General features: G+C 32.0%; 1 protein-coding gene across 1 annotated transcript in view; it reads right to left on the bottom strand.

The window, feature by feature from the left end:
- LOC129217105 (mediator of RNA polymerase II transcription subunit 13-like) overlaps positions 1 to 23,390 on the bottom strand; it is a 132,638-nt gene that overhangs the window by 73,701 nt on the left and 35,547 nt on the right. The window contains exons 12-16 of the mRNA XM_054851358.1: positions 18,936 to 18,996; positions 15,396 to 15,550; positions 10,128 to 10,327; positions 9,104 to 9,197; positions 1,239 to 1,597 (exon numbers count right to left, since the gene is read on the bottom strand). Of these exons, the coding sequence (XP_054707333.1) occupies positions 1,239 to 1,597; positions 9,104 to 9,197; positions 10,128 to 10,327; positions 15,396 to 15,550; positions 18,936 to 18,996 (869 nt within the window). The remainder of the gene's footprint in view (positions 1 to 1,238; positions 1,598 to 9,103; positions 9,198 to 10,127; positions 10,328 to 15,395; positions 15,551 to 18,935; positions 18,997 to 23,390) is intronic.

Genomic DNA, 23,390 nt, shown 5'->3' with positions numbered 1-23,390 from the left:
GCTAGTTTCAGGGAGCCACAAACTCTTTTCAGCAGACAACTGGGAGGGGATACAAATGATGATGTGGATAGTATTTTGGTATAATTTAAATCTGATATTGCTTTTTAAAAGGTCATTAATAGTTCAAAGATTACCAGAAATGCTTGAACTATAGTAACTTTCATTTGGAAAGTTGCTATTGGGGACAGATAGACATAGGAGTAATGCAGTTGATCCATTTACAAGTTCAACTCAACAATACAGTGGTTGAAACAAAAACAAGTTACTATTATGAACTGTCCAATCAAGTGCTGACCTAAACCCAAGAAAGAACTACAGGTGAAAAATGACGAGAGTCAATTCTCAACAGTTCAAGATCTAATTTGGAAAACAAACAATTTTGTTTTCTTTAGAGCCAGAATTTCTTTAAACTTGTTTTGAGTATGCCTGGTTGAGTTTCTGAAGTGATTATAAAAAATAGCCTAAAATTTTGAACTTTAAAGGAAAAAAAAGTCTATAAACTTTTGGGATAAAACTTAAGTTTAATTTTTGGAACTAAGTCAAAATATTTTTGTATAGTACTATTATTATTCTGATTATTAAATGTTATTTATGCTTTCAAATTGCTCTAAATATGACTTTCCATCTTTTAAATTGTGAAATAGAAATAAAAAAACTTAGTAGTCTAAACTTTTGGGTTGCACTGTATTATAGCCATACTGCAAAAGTGTACTCTAAAACCCTATTTCTAAATTACTTCAAATCTACTGACATAGAAGATGTTGTCTTTTAAAACTACGAATTATCCACAATTTCTAAAAATATCTACAGTAGATGTATCTACTCCTTTAAATGTCTCGCCCTTTTATTAATCTCAACTCGAATTCAGAATATTTTTTCTTGCTAACTTTACAGAAAGTTACAAAATAATCAGGATACTTTGATAAAATCTGCTTTTCCATAATGGTCAGGTCATATACTTTTTATACATATTTAGTTAGAAAATATTCAGAAGATTAAATAAACACTTATTGTACACCAACTTGAATCAGTTTCAAATACTAGAGCAACTAAAACAGTTCATGGAGAGACAAGATTCATTTTTTATTGTTTTCATAGATATACACAGTGTGTCCAATAGAAAAGGTACAAGACATAAGTTTTTTCTAGTTTACAAGATGATTTATTCAAAATATACACCTTGGGAGTCAATACAATGCTGGAAGCGATCGTGAAATTTTTTGAAGCACTCTTCATACCCATCTTTTGGAATTGCCCCCAATTTCGCTGTCGTAGCTGCCTGAATATCTGAAACTGTGACAAAATGTTTGCCTTTCATTGCCAATTTCAATTTGGGAAACAACCAGAAATCTGCTGGAGCCAAATCAGGGGAATAAGGAGGGTGATCAAGCACCACAATACTTTTTTGGGCCAAGAAGTTACGTACCATCAAGATTTTGTGTGCTGGCGCATTGTCATGCAAAAAAGACCATGTCCCTTGGTTTTGGTATTCAGGTCTAACTCGATGAATTCTCGCCCATAAACGCTTCAAAACACTCAAGTAGTAAGCAGCATTAACTGATTCACCTTCTGGTATGAATTTTTTATGGATGATACCCTGAATCAAAGAAAACTGTGAGGAGAGTCTTGATTCGGCTTTTTTCCATGCGCACTTTTTTTGGTTTGGCAACTTCTGGACTCTTTGTTAGGCATAAATGCCTGTTAATAACAACAGTAAATAATCCTATCTCATCACCTCACAACACCAAGAGTAAAATAATGTTTTTCCTTACTTATAATGTATTACCAATCATTCTGCATGACTGGGGTAAAAGAATCTTATCAGCACTCATTCACATTGGTCGAATCGACCGAATGTTTGTTTCACTTTCGTTCACCTTTGGTGGGAACTCCATTGTGGATGACGTCATAGATGCTTCTAGAAGGAATCTGATGGCACGTGTGCTTAACAATAGCAGTGATGTGTCCGTTCACGTGACTCGGATATGCTAATGACCCGGAGGGATATTTAAACTGCTCGGGGCTTATGTTCGCTCTATCTTCGATCATCTCTCGTCGTTGTAGGCGGTCGCTCGATCGGTATGCGAACTTGCTTGTTCGTGCCGCTCGCTCTTTATTAGAAATGATGAGCTGGACTTAGCTTATTTCCCAATGGGTTTACTTCATCAAAGTTTTTAGTCAATACTCATGCAGTTTGCATTGCAGTGTTAGTTATCTCATGCAAAAGTAGCATGTGGAGAGATTATGTTGTTAGTATTTATTTTTATCATTTACAGTGTGTTTTTAACTATTTACATTATTGTTTAAATGAACTTCATGAAAGTTAGAAATAGTTTGTCAAGTTCTTATTTCCGAACTCACTCTGCTAGTATCAAAGAAACATTGGAGAGATATTATTAGATTAGAAATTCTCCCCAACACGGGTTATGGGCCCAGTCCCTTTCCTGTGCGGACCTAGTGAAAATATTTTTGGATAAGACTAGGATATGATAAAGAGTGTACATGCATCTGTAAAAAGGCGGGGTTGTACTGCTGCCAAAAGAACATGTACCGTTGGATGATGTACATTTCGATATTTTTCAGAAATTTTAAAAATATTTTTTTGGAAACTGCAAATTCGATGACCCATCTGAAGATGAAGTTATTGGAATGTGTGAGATGGGGGGGCGACCAAGATAGAAGCGACTTAAAAGATTTTACCAAAATTTGAGAATACTAAAGTTTGAAAAAAAAAAGAAAAATGGCAAATTTCGCGATTCAGATTGAAAAGCTCAACAAGAATTACCTCGAATGGTCGACGAATATGAAGTTCCTTCTCATGGAACGGAATGTATGGGATATCACTAACGGAAAAGAGAAAGAACCAGTCATTAATGAGAAGACGAATGTAACAGAAAAGGATGTGAAAGAGTTTATTGTGAGGAAGCGAACTGCAGGCTCTCCAATCTTCTTGAATATTGAACAAAATCTAAGAAAAATAGTTGAAACTATAGAAGATCCATGCGAATCTTGGAAGAAACTAAAATTACATTTTTTTTCCGGAGAATAGATGTATAAGTATGCAACTCTTCATTGAGCTGAATCAGTGCAAGAAAGAAAATGGAGAAAAGCTGAATTTATTCGCGGCGCGTCTGCAGAGAATTTTCGACAAAATCAAAGTTGCTTATCCGAATTTCCCGGAGGACTGTATTTCTTTTAAACTACTGCAAAGTTTACCAAAAACGTATGATCATCTGATTCAACAGATTTTGATGAGGAAAAATGAAGATATCACATTCGAGAAAATCCTGGTTGATCTAATTATTGAAGAAAACCGTCAAGAAATGAAAGAAGAGAAGACAAATGAGATGCAGGTTTTCCAAGTTAAATCTAAAATTCGATGTTAAAAGTGTCATGAAGATGGGCATATAAGAAGCAGATGCCCTTATGTCAAAAATGAAGACCGTCAAAGATTGACTTCACGAGAAAGAAATAAAAGAGGAAACCAACACCAATCCCAGAAAGAATGGAGGGAAGAAGGTAAGAGCCCAAGGAGTAGAAATCGCCGATGGAGTTCTAGAAGGAAGTTCCAGGAGCGTCGCCGATCACCTTCAAATAATAGATGTGAGTATCCTTCGTATTTCTTGTCAGAGGCAAATCTTAGTCAGACCCAAGATAAAGGGAATACATTTATTTTTGACACTGCCGCATCAAATCACTGTTGCTCAAATAAGAACTGGTTTAGGACATTTGAACCCCTAAATGATGTAAACATGGCTGTTGCCGTGAAAAAGCAAACTTTCCCGATTGAGGGAAAAGGGGAAATCAAAGTTAAGTTCGGTAAAAGAACTGTAATTCTCAAAGATGTAATGTATTCTCCCCGTTTGAGACGAAATATTTTGTCTGGCACCAAGTTTGACCAGGGTGGTGCAAAATTTAAAGGTGGGAGAGGTTTCGTGGAGGTATCCGACAAACAGGGATTAATTTTTAAAGCTGAACTCAATAATGGAGTTTATAATGTTAATTGTAAAAAGTTTAAAAATTCTCCTAGTTCTAGTCATATAAATAAAGAACCTTCTGTAGAATGCTGTCAAAGCGACATTGAAACTTGGCATAAACGCTGTGGACACGTAAACAATGAAAGTATTCGTAAAACTAGTAATCTTTCAGCTGTTCGTGACCTACCTAAGTTTAAACACATTGAATTAAACTGTGATGTTTGTAACTTAGGAAAATTTAAGCGTGTTAGTTTCAAGTCAATTGATAGAGTAAGAAGTACCCAGCCATTGCAACTATTGCATATGGATGTTTGGGGAAAATGTGAAGTAGAGGGTAGAAAAGGAGAAAATTATTTTCTTTCTATTATTGATGACTATTCTAAAAGGTGTTCATTGTATCCTATTAAGTCAAAAAGTCAGGTTCCGGGAATTGTAAAACAACATATTCTGAGAGCCGAAAGATTTATCGGCAAAAAGGTTGTCAGTATCAGATCTGATAACGGGACGGAATTTGTAAATCAGGAACTAGACGGGTTCTGTCAGAATATGGGTATACATCATGAACTCACAAATGTGTACACACCAGAGCAAAATGGATTAATTGAAAATTTTAACCGTACAGTAACAAATAGTGCACGCGTTTTGTTAAAAGAAAGTGGTTTGCCAAACAATTTTTGGCCCGACGCGATGTTATATTTTGTATACACATGGAATAGGATTTGTCATTCAAGTCAAGAAAAGACTCCTTTTGAACTTTACGGGGGAAGAAAACCGTCTGTAAGACATTTAAAAGCATTCGGAACTACTTGTTTTGCCGGTATTCCATGACAATTAAGAAAGAAACTAGACCTAAAAGCCGAAAAAGGCGTTTTAATCGGATACGCGTTCAATCGTAAAGGATTTCGCGTTTATCTTCCAGACAAAGATAAAGTCATTGAAACAATCAACGTATCTTTCAAAGAGAATTCCTTTTTCAAGGACGAATTTACGTCCGAGCAGGAATCGCGCGGAAAAGAAAATACCCTTTTCTGGCCTCTTTCGCCTCAGGCAGAAGATAAGAATACTTCGGAAGAAAGCGAAGATTCGAATCGCTTCAGAGAATTAAATGTTGAAAGTAGCTCTGAAGGGGGGGCGGAAAGTTCAGACAGTGAGGGGGATGATTCTAGTCGCAAACCAATGCGGGAAGCTAGGTGGATTCAGAAATTTGTCCCTAGACCTGATGGTTCAAGAAACGACGTATATTATTTTGAAAAGGGGAATAGCAAAAGATTAAGATCGTTGAATGATGTTCAAAAATATTGTCTTCGTGAAAACATAGTGTATGATCCGGAATTATTTAATTTTAAAGGCAATGATGATTTTCAGGGTGAAGTTTCAAATCAATCTAAAATTTTAACTCATGTTTCCTGACTAGACACAGAAATTCAAATCCCTAGAACGTATAAACAGTCATTAAAATCTAATAAAAGGGGGGAATGGCAAAAATCAATGGAAATTGAAATAGGCACTATGCGTTAAAGAAATGTTTGGAATTTAGTCAAATTACCGGAAAATGTTAATCCTATCGGATGTAGATGGGTTTATAATTTAAAGAAAGGGGAAAATGGTGAAGTTTATAAAAGTAGACTAGTCGCTCAGGGGACTAATCAAGTGAGGGGACTATATTTTGATCTAACCTTCTGCCCAGTAGTCTGCTTTAGTACCATTCGCTTTTTCTTTTCTTTATTGGTATCAAGAGAAAATTGGCTACATATCCAATGCGACGTTAAAAGTGCGTACCTATATGCTCCTATTGATGAAATAATATATATGAAGCAACCCCCAGGTTTTATTGAAAAGGGAAAAGAAAATTATGTGTGCAAATTGAATAAAGCTATATACGGCCTGCACCAAAGCGGTCGTCTGTGGTTTTATGAAATTGAAAATATATTGCTTAAAATTGGTTTTCATAAATTTTTATCATGTAATTGTCCTTATTATACTGATAATGTGATTTTACTCTTATATGTTGATGACATTGTGTTATTCAGTAAGAAGGACAGGGATATTAAAGATGCTTTGAATTTACTTCAAAAACATGTTGAAATTAAAATTTTAGGTAAAACTAAAAAGCTACTAGGTGTAGAATTTGAAAATGAAGGAAATGGCATCAATTTACATCAAACTGAATACATTCGTGTAGTTTGTGAAAGATGTAGTAAATTTAAAATCCCTATTTCTTCTTTACCTATTAGTAAAGGATGTGTTTATTCAAAGTTAAATTGTCCTACTACTCAAGCTGAGATTGACGAAATGTCAAAATATCCATACAAGAGTTTATTAGGGTGTTTAGCATTTATTTCTAGTAGAACACGTCCTGATATATCGTATGCTGTTAACATTTTCAGCCAATTTCAAAGTAACCCAGGAATTGTACACTGGGATGGATTGTTGAAATTACTAGGATATGTTTACCATACTAAAGATTTATAATTAAACTTAAAATGTGAAAATGTTCAACTTAAAACTTTTTCGGATGCTGATTTTGCTACAAATAAGGATGATAGAACCTCATTAGGCGGTCAACTTGTTTTACTTGATAAAGCTCCAATTGAATGGCCCACGTTCAAAGAACGAAGCGTTAGCCTTTCAACGATGGAAGCTGAATTTATAGCCATGACCGAATGTGCTAAAGAGCTCATGTGGTTTGATCGTATAATTGACGAATGCATCAAAATAAAAATTGTTAAAAGTTGTAAAATTAAATCTATTTTGTATGTGGATAATCAGGCTACGTTAGATTTTGTTAAATCGCCTATCGAAAATCATCGTAGTAAACACATTGATATCAAATTGTTTTTCATTCGGGATTTAGTGCATAAAAATATTTTTAACGTGAGATATGTCAAAAGCAAAGATAACATGTCGGACATATTCACGAAACCTCTCACCAGATTAGAAATTCAAAGATTTATAGAAAATTTTTTTGTACAAATATAATATAATTTAGAAACATGTTTAGAAATTTTTGAAAATTGTTTAATGTACTTTAAATTTTTCTTTGCATCATGTTTTGTGAAATGTTTTTTGCAAGTTCTAACAATTTAATTGTCCACCTGAATGTTTCGGTGGCTTTTTCTCCCTATCAACCAGGTTGCGAACAGCTTTTTGTTACGTCTCGTTAAAAGTGAAAATGTAATTGTCAGAGTCTTCCCGGAGTTAGGATAGAGGGAGTTTATTGTTGCATGAAGGTCTATCGCGGGTGTATTTGTTTTTCATTTTGTGAGACCCTATTTTTGAATATTAGAAACACCACTAGTTCCCGTTAGAATTTGTAATTTTCCTTCATTAAATAAATAATGGTGCAAAAAATGTTTAAAAAAAAAAAAAATTTTGAATTGGTAAAAATGAAATTTTTATCAGTTAAAATTATCATACAGTCTTTAAGTATAGAAGGGGGCATTTTTTGATTAAGATTTTTAGTGATCTATTTGTAAATGAAATGATTTAGTGAGAAATGGATAGTTAGTAAAAGAGCTTATTTACATTTCGTTATAAACATTTCTCAATATATGCTTATACTATACTATTTTCTAGACTGTGATATTTTATATGCTGATTTGAACAATTACTGTGGGTTTTTATTTTATATTTCAGATTGATCTACTGTCACTATTATAAATAAAACTGGAAATATGATTGAAAAAATTATAAAGGACTTTGATCAAGAATTTGTTTTCGAACTTTTGGTGAAAATTACGTGAAAACCTACTATGAGTTACGACGTACGAGAGAGTACGAAAGAAAAAAAAAGGACTTTTCAAGATGATTGTTCTTTGAATTTTTTTTTTCAGCAAAGTGTATTGTATGTTGTGTTTTTCTCAAATTTTGAGATTTCAGATCTATATTGGAAGTTCGTAATATAGAGTCAAGTTTATATTTTAAAAATTGTTCATTGTTTTTCTCATATAGTTATTAATATGTGGAAATTGTGTTAAATGTCTAAAGGAAGTTAAAATTTTTTTGAATGTTTTCATTGTGAGATGATGAGAGGGGGGGGGGGGGGGCCTTGTTAGGCATAAATGCCTGTTAATAACAACAGTAAATAATCCTATCTCATCACCTCACAACACCAAGAGTAAAATAATGTTTTTCCTTACTTATAATGTATTACCAATCATTCTGCATGACTGGGGTAAAAGAATCTTATCAGCACTCATTCACATTGGTCGAATCGACCGAATGTTTGTTTCACTTTCGTTCACCTTTGGTGGGAACTCCGTTGTGGATGACGTCATAGATGCTTCTAGAAGGAATCTGATGGCACGTGTGCTTAACGATAGCAGTGATGTGTCCGTTCACGTGACTCGGATATGCTAATGACCCGGAGGGATATTTAAACTGCTCGGGGCTTATGTTCGCTCTATCTTCGATCATCTCTCGTCGTTGTAGGCGGTCGCTCGATCGGTATGCGAACTTGCTTGTTCGTGCCGCTCGCCCTTTATTAGAAATGATGAGCTGGACTTAGCTTATTTCCCAATGGGTTTACTTCATCAAAGTTTTTAGTCAATACTCATGCAGTTTGCATTGCAGTGTTAGTTATCTCATGCAAAAGTAGCATGTGGAGAGATTATGTTGTTAGTATTTATTTTTATCATTTACAGTGTGTTTTTAACTATTTACATTATTGTTTAAATGAACTTCATGAAAGTTAGAAATAGTTTGTCAAGTTCTTATTTCCAAACTCACTCTGCTAGTATCAAAGAAACATTGGAGAGATATTATTAGATTAGAAATTCTCCCCAACACTCTTCCACTCCGCACTCTGACGTTTTGTGAGTGGTTCATACTTGAAACACCAGGTTTCATCACCAGTTACAATATTTGCCATGAAGTTTGGGTTCCTTGTGGCCGCTTGTTGCATGTCTCTGCAGTGTTCCACTCTGCAATGTTTTTGGTCGTCAGTCAATGTGTGCGGTACAAAGCGAGCACAGACTTTCATTTTTCCTAAATTGTCAGTTAAGATGAGATGGACAGGGGTTTTGGGTATGCAAGTAACCTCTTCGATGAGTCGAGTAGTGACACAACGATCATTTTGTAAGATTTCGGTCACTTTTTCAATGAAACTCATCATTTCAAACTGTTACTGAATGACCTGGTCTTGGATCATCTTCTAAGCTGTCTCTACCATCACGAAATCTTGCATACCACTTAAAAACATTCTTACGACTCAGTACTTCACTACCATAAACAGTTTTCATCAATTCAAATGTTTCTGGGGCACTTTTACCCAATTTAAAACAGAATTTAATGTTAGCGCGCTGCTCCATTTTTTTTTCTACCGAGGCCAAGCGACTTCTTCTAGACTTTGCGTTATCACGTTTCAAACGATGTTGCCAATGCTTTGAAATTAATCCAGAAAATAATTGAAATGTATGTGCATTTAATGCAATCATTCTTTCATAGATAACGCTAATAGTTCCGCAAATATTAAATCAGTCACCTTTTCTATTGGACGCACTGTGTATGTTAGGGTTTTCACATTTTGGAATAACCATTAAGCCAAATGAAAGGTTTATCAATTATTTAATTACATTGATCTTTAATAAATTATAATTCTTAAATAATTGCAGTGTTAGAAGTAAGGAGTCATTAGGAATGTTTTGCGTCCAAAATTTTGATTTTTATGCAAATTTCCAACACTAGACCTCAAGTTTTATGCCTAAATCTCTAGATCTCATTGAATTCTTTATTCTCCTAACTCATTGCTCAATTAATGTGAAGAAATGAAAAAGAATAATAATTTTGACATTTTCAAAATACTACTTTGCATCACTTCTATTCAATATATGTTTTAAATAACCTCGTATATGGTTAATTCATCAAAAATGACACCTAGATTATTCATTTTGACAGTAGAAAACTTCATAGCAGCTTTATCATGATGTTCAGATTTTAATTCTTATTTTTAACACCGAATGCAGTGCAGTTCATTAAATTGTAATGCTAAATTGCTTTAATTTTAATATTTGGCAGTTAAATTCAATCAAAAACTTTAAAATAATTGAATAGCATAAAAATGATATTAATGAAATGTATGAAAAGAAATAAAAAAAATGCATTAAAATATTTTTAACATCAATAATTTAACATAATAAATCAAATAGTTACCTATAAGTTTCTGATTGTGCATTTTCTTCACAAACATTTGTATAGTTCATTTTTGAAGACGGCTGGAACCATGAAGATTTGTACACTAAATCCAAGTCTGTATCTGAACTCTTTCCTACAGATGACAGTTCTGTTATATATAAATACTTTGGAGATTCAACAAATTTCTGTAATGCAGCAGGCTTCCAAACACTGATGTCCTAAAATCAATGACATTTTAATTTCAAAATTAATGTGAAAGTATGTATGGATACATTAGAAATGTGAGTTTACACATAAATATAAATAACTTTCAAATAATTTACAATAAAACTTGATCACAACAATACTTGAAACAATGAAAACATAGTCCCAACAGATTTTCATTTTTTTTAGAGAACGGTGGAACTTAATCTATATATATAAAAATGGATGTATGTTTGTGGGTATGTGTGTATGTTCCTTATACAAATCCAGAGTTTTCGACGGATTTCTTCCAAATTTGGCTCAAAGGTAAATTGTTGCTCAGGAATTCATATAGGCTGGTTTTGGGAATTTTAAAAAGACCGAAAAGGTCTAATTTCATATTTTAAGTCATAAAATTGCTCTTTTCCGCACGAACGAATTTTTGTATAGTTATGAAGTTAGTCTAAATGAAAAGCCCGTAAAAAACTGCCCTAGATGAAGATTCTTCAAAGATTAACTTTAATCGTTAAATTTGTGAATCTTGGTTCAAAAAGGAAATGAAAACGGTTATCAACATATAACCACCAGGAGCTATTTTAAATACAATCAACACAAAACGTATTCTGAACGGTAGCCGTCAATGCCGTTTAGCGATGCGCGTTAAAGCATGTTTGGCGAGAAAGCCGTAGATATAAGAAATGATGCTGTACTTCGTTTCTTAAACTGCGACCTACGAAGCCTCAGGGGTCCATTGATGCTACTCATGGTGCTGCTTAATTTGAATGCTGCCGTTATATTATTATTTTTGAATGTTGTTTCATTATAAAATCCACAAGAGAAAGGGTTGCGTGTAACTTTTGATCAGTGTTTTTCCCGTTAACAGCAGAGAAAATACCAACATGAATAAGGTAATAATATTGCATTCAATATTGACGTACAATCTTCGACTGTTTCAGCATTAGACTATTTTTATTAAAACCACATCTATTTCATCCTTACAACAGAAATTTAGTTTAATGTTCTATGATCCTTATGAAACCAATTTGCCATTTATAAATTTTCTTTATACTATTCCTTGATTTGCGTCGAATCTTTAAGTAATTCGATATAACCGATAACCTAATTCGGTTTAATAGAAGTCGCTTCAGGCTGTCAAAGAACAGGGGTAAAAGTACTAATAAAGCAAATAAATTGCAAAATAATCACAGCAAAGCATAATAGCGTATTCGGAATTTATCTTACAAAGGGGAGGGATGTGGTTAAGGCTTTCTTTACATGTATTTATCTATATATATAAAAATGGATGTATGTTTGAGGGTGTGTGTGTGTATGTTCCTTATACAAATCTACAGTTTTAGTCGGATTTCTTCCAAATTTGGCACAGAGTTAAGTTGTTGCTCAGGAATTCATATAGGCTGGTTTTTGGAATTAAAAAAAGATCCAAAGAGGTTCAAGTTTATATTTTTAATCATAAAATTGCTCTTTTCAACAAGAACGAGTTATCCTACAGTTATGAATTTGGTCTGAATGAAAAGTCTGTAAAACATGACCGAAATGAAGTTTCTTCAAAGTTTAACCGTAATCGTTAAATTTGTGAAGCTTGGTTGAAAGCAAATGAAAACGGTTAGCAGCATACAACCACCAGGAGGTATTTTAAATGCAATCAACACAAAAAGTATCCTCAACAATGGCTGCTAATGCCAATTAGCGACAGGCGTAAAGCATGTTTAGCAAGAAAGCCGAACGAAAAAGAAAGGCCGTGTTTCAGTAGTCCTTAAATTGCATTCTGCAAAGACACAGGGATGCATTGAAATCACCGTCAGTCCTTCTTCAATTTGCTTGCGCATTTCGCTAATAAGTTTGCAAGTAATAATACAGTAACAATAGACGAAATTTTGATCTGTATTTTCTACATAAACAGCACAGAAAATACCAAAATGAGACAGGTATTAAAAATGCATTCATTATCGAAGTACAATCTTCAACAGTTTTAGCATTAGAATACTAAACTTATATTAAAACGACATCCTTGCAACGGAAATTTAGTTTAATATTGTACTATCCTTAAACAAATCAATATGTATATGTTATTTATACTATTCCATGATTTACCTAATTCGGTTCACCTAACTTTAACAAAAATCGCTCCAGGTTGTATAAGATCAGGGGTAAAAATACTAATATGGCTAATAAATTGCAAAATAATCAATTTTGTGCATAGTAGCATAGATTGAATTTATCTCTCAAGGGGGGGGGGGTATAGTTATGGGCCTCATTACATGTACATAAACTACCATACTAGGATTGCTAATGTGTAGTAAAATAAAAGGTTGTGCACCTTTAGACCCGCAAATCCACACGGAAATTTAATACGGCGGAATTCATAGTTTTGAAAAGGTAAAAGTTTAAAGTTTGAAAAAATGCAAAGAAATATTAATTTAAATTTAAACTTTTAAAATGCATAAAATATCTAAATTTTTTATGTAAACAATTTTTTTAATCGTTTAAAATTTTATATTACTTTAACGCTCGAAGCAATAGTACACCTGATGGAGCACCTTCGCTGACTAGCAATAATTTTAAACCAGTTAGCGGGTATGAGACAACTTTTAACACGAAGAGATTGCAACTGAAAATGGCATGATGAAATATTACGCCACATTATAAAGTTTTTTCTTTTTAGTCTTCATCGTGAAATTAGTTCAGCAAAGCTCCATTCCCGGTTACAAGACTTTAAGTTCGACTTTTATTATAAACAATCGAAAAGTATTGGAAGTTTGTAACTACCACTAAGTAATTCAACTGTCATTGAAAAAATTCTGTAAGATAAAAATGGTTACGTATCAGTTTAATAGAAGCTACTCTGTTCACAGTGGAGGAATAAGGTGAAATAATTTGTATCTCACGTATAACCACTAATCGCAATACATTATTCTTTAAACTTCAAGAAATTAAAATCTCTAGTGAAACTTAAGCTCTGTATCACGATCAATAAGTCAGAAGGGCAGGCGATTAAATAGTTTAAATTCATGTGAAATTTGCCTATTTCTCATATAGATAGCTTTATGTGCATGATTAAGGTTGGGTTCACTCAAAAATGTATTTCATTTTGCTGCTGGAAGGGGGACTAAAAATTGTATTTAGGAGCAAGATTTGAGTTAAATTTAGGAATTAGAAAATTTTGAATAATTTAACTTTTTAGCATTTGGATTACGTTTCTTAACGTGGAAATACATTTCCTCCGTTTTGAATGCGGATAAGGGGAACAGAGCTTTTAATTTCATAGCTTGCAAATATTTTTTAAAAAAATGACGCAGATAGTGACCAAAATGAGGACGCCTATTTATTTCTTTATAAGGCAGTTCAATTGACGGAACAATTTACATAGTTCATTCCATAAGTTCGCGTCCCCGTACTCCATTTTTAATGCTTTATGTAACTTAAAATAATAATTGTAACTATATATATGGCAACTATTATTCATTGGAACCATTCCTACCCCTCATGACGACTGTGCCTCTGTAAATTAAAATTTCGATATTCTCAAAGGAATACTCTAGAGCAGCGAACTTAAATAAGTGCTCTTACTACCTGCATCAGTTTGAGTTATCACATACAACATTTAGGCAAAAGTGTGAGGTTTTAAAAATTTGAAATATAATTTTAATCTAGACAAATTTTAAATCGTTACAAGACATCAATATTAATGTCTAACCGTCATTTTTACTATGCGAAAATAGAAATTTGACATAAATATAAGAAAATAAAATGTGGCTGACGTACGTCTTTTTTTTTTTTTTTTGCAACTTACACTCATCCAATTTTACTCCATGGCATGCCACTAAATCGCCATGGAATGAGCAAATAGACAGTTTATGAAGTAATTTATACTAAGTGAACGTTTACTACGGAATGTGCTTGCATACCTGAACTTTTACAAAAACTTATAAAATGAGTCTACCTAACACGTGAAACCTTGAAAGTAAAAACACCGCCAGAAAATCCGTAAAACGGAATGTTAACGGCTATTAATAACAATGACTGAATTCCTTATTTTCTGTACAGTGGACTATCTGTTTAGCTTTTGGACCATTGAGGATGATTTTCATATCTGAAAATATTGTAAAGGTGTCATATTTTGCATACATTTGTAACTGATAAAAGCCATTGAATTTTACTCACGACTCTTTCTAGGAAGACCTTTCATGATTTTTTTCCAGAATAAAATATGTGAAAAGTACTATAGCATGCTGGTGTGAATGCAGTTTTTTACTGTCATTTAGATAGAATTCATCCATTCAATTATCTAAAAGATATGTTGTATTGAGAAGCACCCAGGCAACGCCGGGTAGTAAGCTAGTATGTAAAAAAGGAACCGAAAAAATCTCAGTTACCTCAAAAAATTTAGGTGAAAAATATTAACTAACTTTTAACTATAGGAAAAAAGGGTGGGCAAGAAATCAAATCTTCCCAAAAAGCATTGCAATATCATTTGAAAAAAAGAAAGGATTCTATAAGAAATTTATAAAGGTCAAAATAAAAAACTGTTAAACAACTTGATAATAAATTCAATAATAATATTTAAACACTTGATGGAGGACACCATTATCTTCAACAAGAGTGAGTTATAAACCTGTTCCAATTAGAACCATTGAACAAAATATATTTCAAGTACCTTTTGAGAATTTTAAAGAGCTTTATTTCATATTTTCAAAGTCAACTTAAAAATAAATTTTGTATGTTATTAAAAAAGGAAAATGAGTTTTAAATATTTTTGAACATCATATCATCAGTGTTTAGGCATAAGTCTCTTAAAACCACAAAGCATAGAAATTTGGTAGACTACTTCAGAGCTGCCAGTACAAACTAATTATACAATTTAAAACCTACAAAGTAAACATACTATAAGATTTAAGAGTCAGGCTCTAAAACGATTTTTACTATTTTATTTAACATTTTAAACACTTGAATTTAAAATATTTCAAGAATGGAGATTTAAACTTTGTGACTATAATCTTTTCAATTCACTTCCTAAAAATATTACAACAATGTAAATGCTGTTAAACTGTTACCTATATAAGCTAAAGGGAAAAAATAAGTTACCTCATCTAGATTTAAATTTTTCATAAACATATCTTCATGGTTCTCTCTTATGGCATCTTGGTCAGCATTACTTTCATTTCCACTTATAAGACCAAATGGAGAAGGCACAGCATTTTGTTCTAAAGATGGAGGCGTTGGATACATCCTGGAAAGTTCTAAAATGAAAACAATAATCATTATAGAAAATTCTAATGACTATCTGATTAATTATTTTTCACTATTTTGAAGTATTTTGCATTAAAAAATAAAACAAACACACACACATTTAACAAGGAGACCTTACGGTCTTGGAAATTCAGCTGATTAGTAGTACCCCTTGAGAGTATACACAGGATAAAATAATGAAGTGCACTAGCCAGAACATTCTGAGAAAACAGCCTCTCAAGTTTTATGTGCAGTATATATACTAGTAGAGTTTTTTGCCAGCAGCAGCTCGGTGGCTATGTGATCAGCGTACTGGATTCCCGTGCAATCCATCCCGGGTTTAATACATCTTGCAGAAATCTTTTTTTCACGAAAACGTACCTCACTTGTTCAACCTTGGGATGTCTTTTTTTATAGACAGGTATAGAATCTAATAGAGCGTAAAAAAAATTAAGCATATCTTGTTGAAAATAATAGAAAAATAAATACCTATGTAGACTGCATAAAAATACAATCAATAGTCCATCATCAACTGTCCCCGTTCCCAATTCTTAATAAAATCATTCGGTATGTCTGGTATACTTCCAAACTTTCGGACAAAAGAGAAATTTTCATGAATATTAATGAAGCATGTTTTCCTACGAATCTTTTACAGAAAGGTTGCTCCTGTAAACAATTTCTTTTATACATTGTGCAAGATGTGAAAAACAGTTTTTGTTTTCGATGTTTTTATGATAATTATCATTCTGGTGTATGTATGTAAACATATATTTGATAAATAAAAACTATATTGTTAAATTTTATAAATAAATTAACAAGTCGTACCCTAATTTTGTTGCTGTGGTATTTCAAAATATAATTTATAATCAGTTGAATTTATCTCTATTTTCTCTATTGAAAATACATTACGAAGTTTAAAAATAAGGTATTTACTGCAATTCAAATTTCAATTAGATGTAACAGTTGCTTTATAAATTTAAGTAATAGTCGCTTTATAAAATTCTTTGAGAGATATCGAACCCGGATCGACAGCACGGGAATGTAGCTTGCTGACCACACAGCCACTGAGCTGTTGCTAGTGAGAAATCTCTACTAGTACGTATAAGTTGCGTGGAAAACTTAAGATGCTGTTTTCTTGGAATGTTTTGGCTAGTGCACTTTATTACTTTACTGTGTGGAAACTCTCAGGGCGTACTACTAATCTGCTGAATTTCATCCCAATTTGAATTTCCGAGACCTTAAGGTCTCCTTGTAAGACTTATTGCCTGAGACAGAAGTAATTACAAAGTGAAATTTGGAGAGCTCAGACTTGGAAGTATAGTCTATAATTTGTATAGCAGAGCTCTAAACATGAAGGTTACAAAGAATGAATTTGGGCAGATCTCAAAAGGTGGAAGCAAACACAGACCTCAACTTTGAAGCTTCAACACCAAATAACTTTCATTTTAATTGACTCAAAAATTTTTGAGTTAAATAATAATACTGCATAGAAACAAGAAATGACATAAATGGTGAAAAATGCTCTTCAAATACCCTTAAAAAATTTTTTCTTTGCTAAAAGACAATTTTGGATTTTCGAAACGTTAACTGTGCAAATGTACCATCAAAAAAAAAAAATATTTTTTTTTTTATTATTTCCAAACGTTTAAAAAAAATTGAGGGTATGAATCTCAAACTGAATATTTTTTTGATAATATTTTCTACAAATTAAAAAAATAAAGACAGATTATTTATTGTGAAAAAATTTTTAGAAAAAAAGGAAGTTGGAAGTTTCATGTATGTCCAAAAGTTACGATCTTGACAATGCTATTATTTGAGTACTAAATATATGATTTATATGTTTTAAAGGTATTTTTCGATCCTCAAAATCAATTGTTAAGCATTTTAAAGTGTTTTCATATGTTTTTATGCAGTATCTTTGAAGCAAAATCATTTTTCTTAAACATATATGTGAGATGTCCAAATCTCGTTACGATCTAGACGCCGATAATTCTGTCAATTAATTCAATATTATAATATGATCTTCTGTCTTGTAACCTTAATAAAAAAGGCTATTATAATGTTAATTTTTTTAATCCATTGGCAATTTGCATAATTAATAAGTTATGCATTGAACATTACATAAATAACAGTAGAAACTCAAGTTATGATCGTAACAAATAGTGAACAAAGGCGGCAAAAATCGCCAAGCAAACCCCGATTGGCGACAACTCACAGTGTACAATAAGCAAAGGGTTACCAGAGAAGAATTCAGTTTTCTGCCAACAGCGTCAGTTTTGGTGACTTTATCACCTGCGCTGGCAAAATGGATGGTTTTTTTCTGATTCTACGAAACCATAACAAAATTTTATTACTTTAAGACCAGTATATAAAGTTATTCATGTACTTCATAAATCCTCTAAAATTTTCATTGGAAAAGTTCAAAAACTGAAACTTTCATTATGATGATGTCCAAAATCTGTTACCTACTGGACAACTGTATGTTCAAAATCTGTTACCAACAGACCGATCATTAAATTTGTTATTTATTAATTTTTATAAGTACCTGCTGTCTTTTTATGTTTGTGTATGATGGTCTAGGTGTACATGCTATGCAATAAAAGCAAAATTGATTTCAAATTCCAAAATTTTAAAAACGGCTCAAAAGTAACGTTTTTGCTACAGTACCCGCCACTAATAAAATCACCGGATTCTAAAATCAGCCGCTTTTTAAACTCAAATCTGGAAGAACAGAATCATTGCAATACCAAAACATGTTAAAACCATCTTTTAATAAAATCACTATCGCCGTTTTATAAAATCAAACTTTTGGACATCATAAGTAAAAAATTGTTAAAGCGCCACCAAGAAGTGGAGGAATTGGTTTCAGAAGATGAGAATATCTTAGAGTCTAATTTGCCTCTTCATTTTCAGTATATGTCAGAAAAGCGCTTGATAATGAACGATGCACTTTAGAACAAAGAGGAAAATATAATGTTGAATGTTACAAAACACTTTGTAAACAATTAAACGATATTTAATCTTCTTGGCCCTCCCAATTCTGTTAAGCAAACAACAATACACGTACATTTTAAGATCCTTGTGCAAATAATTATTAAAAATATGTACCAAATGTTTAGTTAAAATAATACTGTATTTTGAAATACTTAAAACAGAAATAAATGAAGTAATTCATTTTTAGAGTATTTAAACTTCAAAACCTTTCATTTTTTTGATTGCCGGATAATAAAATCAGCCGCTTTATAAAATCAAATGTCCCCCGAACGAATGTGATTTTAATAAGCGGCGGGCACTGTACCACCTTTTGAGAACTACCTTTATAAAGAAATACGAAATTTATTCATCTGAAAGTATGACAAATTCCAAGTAGATATAAAACTTCAAACATATACTAACCTATTTTTCCGGAAAATTCATCTAATGGATGCAGTTTTGAGGGTGTAACTGGAGGATCAGTCTAAAAAAACATGATACAATGAGTAATACAATACCAGGGTTCATACACTTGTGGTGTAAAACAATTCCCCGATTTTTCCAGGTTTCCAGGTTGTTTTTTAGAAAATTCCAGGTTACCCGCTTCATTCAAAATTAAGTTTAAATAACAATATTTTCAAAATATTTAAAAACGTTTGAAGTAGCAATGCGTAAGAAATGAAACTTTGCCCCTTAGATTTAAAAAAAAAAATCTTGAAATTTTTTTTCTTTTCCTCTCAAAATTTAAGTTTTTTTTTCTTCTTTTTTTTTAAACGTTTTGTTCAAAATTGTTTTCAATCGTTTACTACTTGTTGAAAACAAAGCACATTCAACTTATTTTAGTGTTTTTTCAATGCAATGTGCCATCCATAATATTAGAGTATTGCTATAATCGTTGCTTTACAATACTACTCTTTATTTTCTTATTAGTATATAACACAAAACATATTGAACAATATACGAAGCCATTTTTCAATATAAGATTAACTTGTTGCATCCAACACCCCCCGATTATAAGTCAATGCCAATAATCATCAGCTTGTTTTCTTTAGCATATTAAAGGATGCTTATACATTAAAAAAAAAATCTAGAAAATAATCTTTTTTAATTCATAATTTATTGCACATTTTATGTTACTTTCAATAATTTACATTGAGGTAAACATCCAATTCTGATTTTGAAAATTGACATCTGCTTCCATCTTGCAAATGACCAACTATGGCGACTAAGTAAAAAATGTAAGATAATAAGTAGATCTTTGAAATTGTAGCATAAAAGTAGTCATAAATAATTAATAATCCAAGACAAAACAGTCAGTCTTTAGCACATAAGCATCTAAAGCAATTAGAATTTAAAAAAATGTTCTAAAAAAATGTTTGCATTTTTCCAAAAAATAATTACGAATTATCCACACAAATAAAGGCACATTCTGAGTTATTTTCAATAGTTTGCATTTCAATAAACATACAATGCCGTTTTCGGAAACCTAGGCACTTAAAAAGTCTTGTGTACTTCCATTTGAGAATGACCAAATATGGCGGCTATGCCAAAAGTTAAGAAATATTTTTTTGAATTTGTAGCATGAAAACAATTTAAAAATAATAAATTTTAATGAAACTACAATTCAGTTGAAAAGTTATTTAGCACATTTGAGTAAAAAGCAATGGGGATTAGATTAATTTTTAAGAACAAAATTTTTCATTTCTCAAGAAAATTACACATTTAAAAATTTAAAAAAAAAAAAAATTTGCAGCACATTTTGCGTTACTTTCAGTAGTTAGCAGTTGAACAAAACATCTAATTCTGCTTTGTTTTTGGAAACTTAAGCATTTAAGCATCGTGTCTACTTCAATCTTGTGAATGACCAAATATGGCGACTTTGCTGAAAAGACTTTTTGATCAAAAAATGGTAAACGTCACTGATGACATCACAGAATGAAGAAACATTTTCCCCCCTACTCTGAATGGACATAGAAGATAAAATGTGTCATTTGGAATTTTAAAAAATTGTAAAAAAAAAAAAAAAGCTACTGCATATTTCTGAAAAATTGTTTTTTCTGAAGAAGGTGAAAATGTCTTGTCTACTGCATACTAAATTTTCAGAAAGAAATCTTTTAGGAAGAATTAAACCCCGGAAAAAGCGAAAAATAAAGGTTTTTTTTTCAAAATTTCATAATTTTTTTTTTAAAAGCTATTGTGTATTTTTTATAACTTTTTTTTTAGGGAGACATGTTTTAACTACTACATACTAAATTTTCAGAAAGAAAAATATAATACATTTTGGGGGATGGGTTTAGAAAAAAGTTAAACCCGGGAAAAAAACGCAAAATAAAGGTTTTTTTCAAAAATCCATAAAAAATTTAAAAATTGCTAAATCTTCAAAATTTTTTTGGTTGTCATATTTAAAATTAAATTCCCTACACTATGGTTCAAAAAATATTTTCCTGGCGCGATTGGTTAAGGGTCAGTGACGAATTAAACACAAAAAAGGGCTAAAAATCACATAAAATATTTAATTAAGAAAAAACTTATTAGAAATTAAGAATTTGACGAGCTTCGAGGTGCAGACCCCCGAGGTACGTTCGATTTTTGTGCCAAGTTTCGGAGCTGTAGGTGCTATGGGGGCTTCTGGCCATAGGGTACAAACAAAGAAAGAAACAAAACACTGTCGCTCTTATATATATATATAGATTGATTTATTATTATTACGTTTTAATACAAATGTTGTCAATTTAGAAAGGTAGATTAAGCAAGGCCGACAGTATTTGTATTGGCTAGTCAGACAACCTGACACGCTTTATAAATAATGTCTTTTTGCTTCGCTATTTATTTTCTTATACTTTGTGTGTTTTTATCTTTTAGTTCAACCTAAAAAAAAATTCTGTACTTGTGAGTTAAGATTTGGGTTCTTGAAGTATTGTTGTCACTTTAGGTTTCTGATAATAGACATAACCCCCTGCTCTGAATTTTAGGTTTAAGTCCCCTTTTATAGCTTCCAGTTTTATTTGCCTAAAGCATGCTGCTTAGCATGTACAGTAAACTCTCTATTATCTGCAGAATAGGGTGGCACGGTAACCATGGATAAGCGAAAACTGTGGATAATCCGAATAATAAGTAAAAAGCAATACTATTGTACACAACAGCTAAAAAATATGACTAACATTCACACATACATTTAAATGAAAGCTAAAAACATTGCTACATTGCATCTACTAACATTGAATGTAAAAAAATATACATATGTAAAAGCTAAAAACAAAAATAACACAATCATAAGTTTAAATAATATTTAATGAATGTTAAAAACGGGGGGGGGGGGATGTGGAAAGACTCATGGATAATCCGACTGCCGATAATTGGGAGTTTACTATATTTGGGACTTGGGCATCCTGTCATTTAGTTTAAGCTTTAATGGGTTTTTGGTTCACAATGGATGAAACTTTTACAGCAGATGATCTCTAGTTTCAGCACTTTTATCAAGTTTCCATGGTTATCTCTCTCATAATCTAGCAAATGCGAAGGTCAAAATGTGGGTGGAAAAAAAAAACAAAAAAAAACGTATAATTTTGAAATTTGGCATATGTATAAAAAAAGCGCTTCTGATGAACATACTAAAAGTCCCCGGCGGTAGGTAGGAAGGGAGAGGAGGAGCTTCTGCTGCAATCTTGGATTTTGAGTGCATAATTTTCAATTCTTTTTTTATGCCTCAAAAACTTTACATCCAAGCAAAATCATACATAAATAAGTTTTAAAATGTAAAAATACCTTTAAAAAATTTTTAATTTTTATTGTTACTATAATAGGTGCACAAGTATTTACAAAGGTCACGAATTTCTGAAAAACTGACCATTTTTCCCCCATTTTCTATTTTTAAAGACTCCTCAAAGATTTTGTATAAATAGTTTTTCTATTTTTTGGTGCAAAATAGATCAGGTTATGAGGGTGACTTGATTTTTGAAACTAGAAAGCATTATGGGGAGATGGAGGCTCACAACAAAGAAAGGTTATATTATTCCCAGATGTTAATTTTATTTTCATCTTTTTTTTCTCTCACCAATGATACAGTGGAACCTGCTTAATTGAACCAGCAGTTAATCGGACCAGCTGCTTATTTGAACCAAATCTTAAAAGAACCAACACAAATCCCATTATACAAGTCTAATATTAGTCGCTAATTGGGACCGAAAATCCGTTTAATCGAACCAAGGAACATGAGAAAAATCTTTTAAAAAATTAATAAATCGCACGCTTGAAGAGAGTTTTAAGCGGGTCAATGAACATGATAGTTAGTGCAATAAAAATTAATAATAGGTCCTTGTAACATTTAATTAAACCCAACAATATTTACAGGAAAAAAGGGTTAATGAAACTCTTATTGCACGGCGCCACTGTTCCAGCAAAAATTAAAATTTTAGTTCAATAATACGTATTTTTTTTTTAATGTTTTTTAAATGTTCAGTTGTAAAATACATAATTTACATTTCATAGGAATTTTTAATGACCGATTAGTACTTTTAGCACTTATTTTTTCACTCTCACATTTTAGTTACTTCTGCTTATTGAATTGCTACTGATAACTAAAACCGCATTGGCCTGAACACGTAGTTGAATGAATGTAAAAAGATTACTCACTTTGCTTTAATTTTTTTAATGAAAAAAATTACGTAAACAGTAATTTTTCTTCCTTGTGTGCTCACTATACATATGGGGCTCAAAATCGTGTTCACAAATTGGGCTCAGTACCCTGACGGGACCCTGACAGAAAAAGGATAAAATAAAAAATATTAAAAAACCCCGACTGAGTCACAACTGTAGAATCAAGAGGGAAACTTGAAAATTGTTTTAAAAGCCTTATATTATTTAAAATCAATGTCAAGT

The sequence above is a fragment of the Uloborus diversus genome, chromosome 1 (genome assembly GCF_026930045.1).
Source record: "Uloborus diversus isolate 005 chromosome 1, Udiv.v.3.1, whole genome shotgun sequence".
In the NCBI taxonomy this organism is placed as follows: Eukaryota; Metazoa; Arthropoda; class Arachnida; order Araneae; family Uloboridae; genus Uloborus; species Uloborus diversus.
The sequence above is the reverse complement of the archived record's forward strand: the minus strand, read 5'-3'. Positions and strand labels throughout refer to the sequence as shown.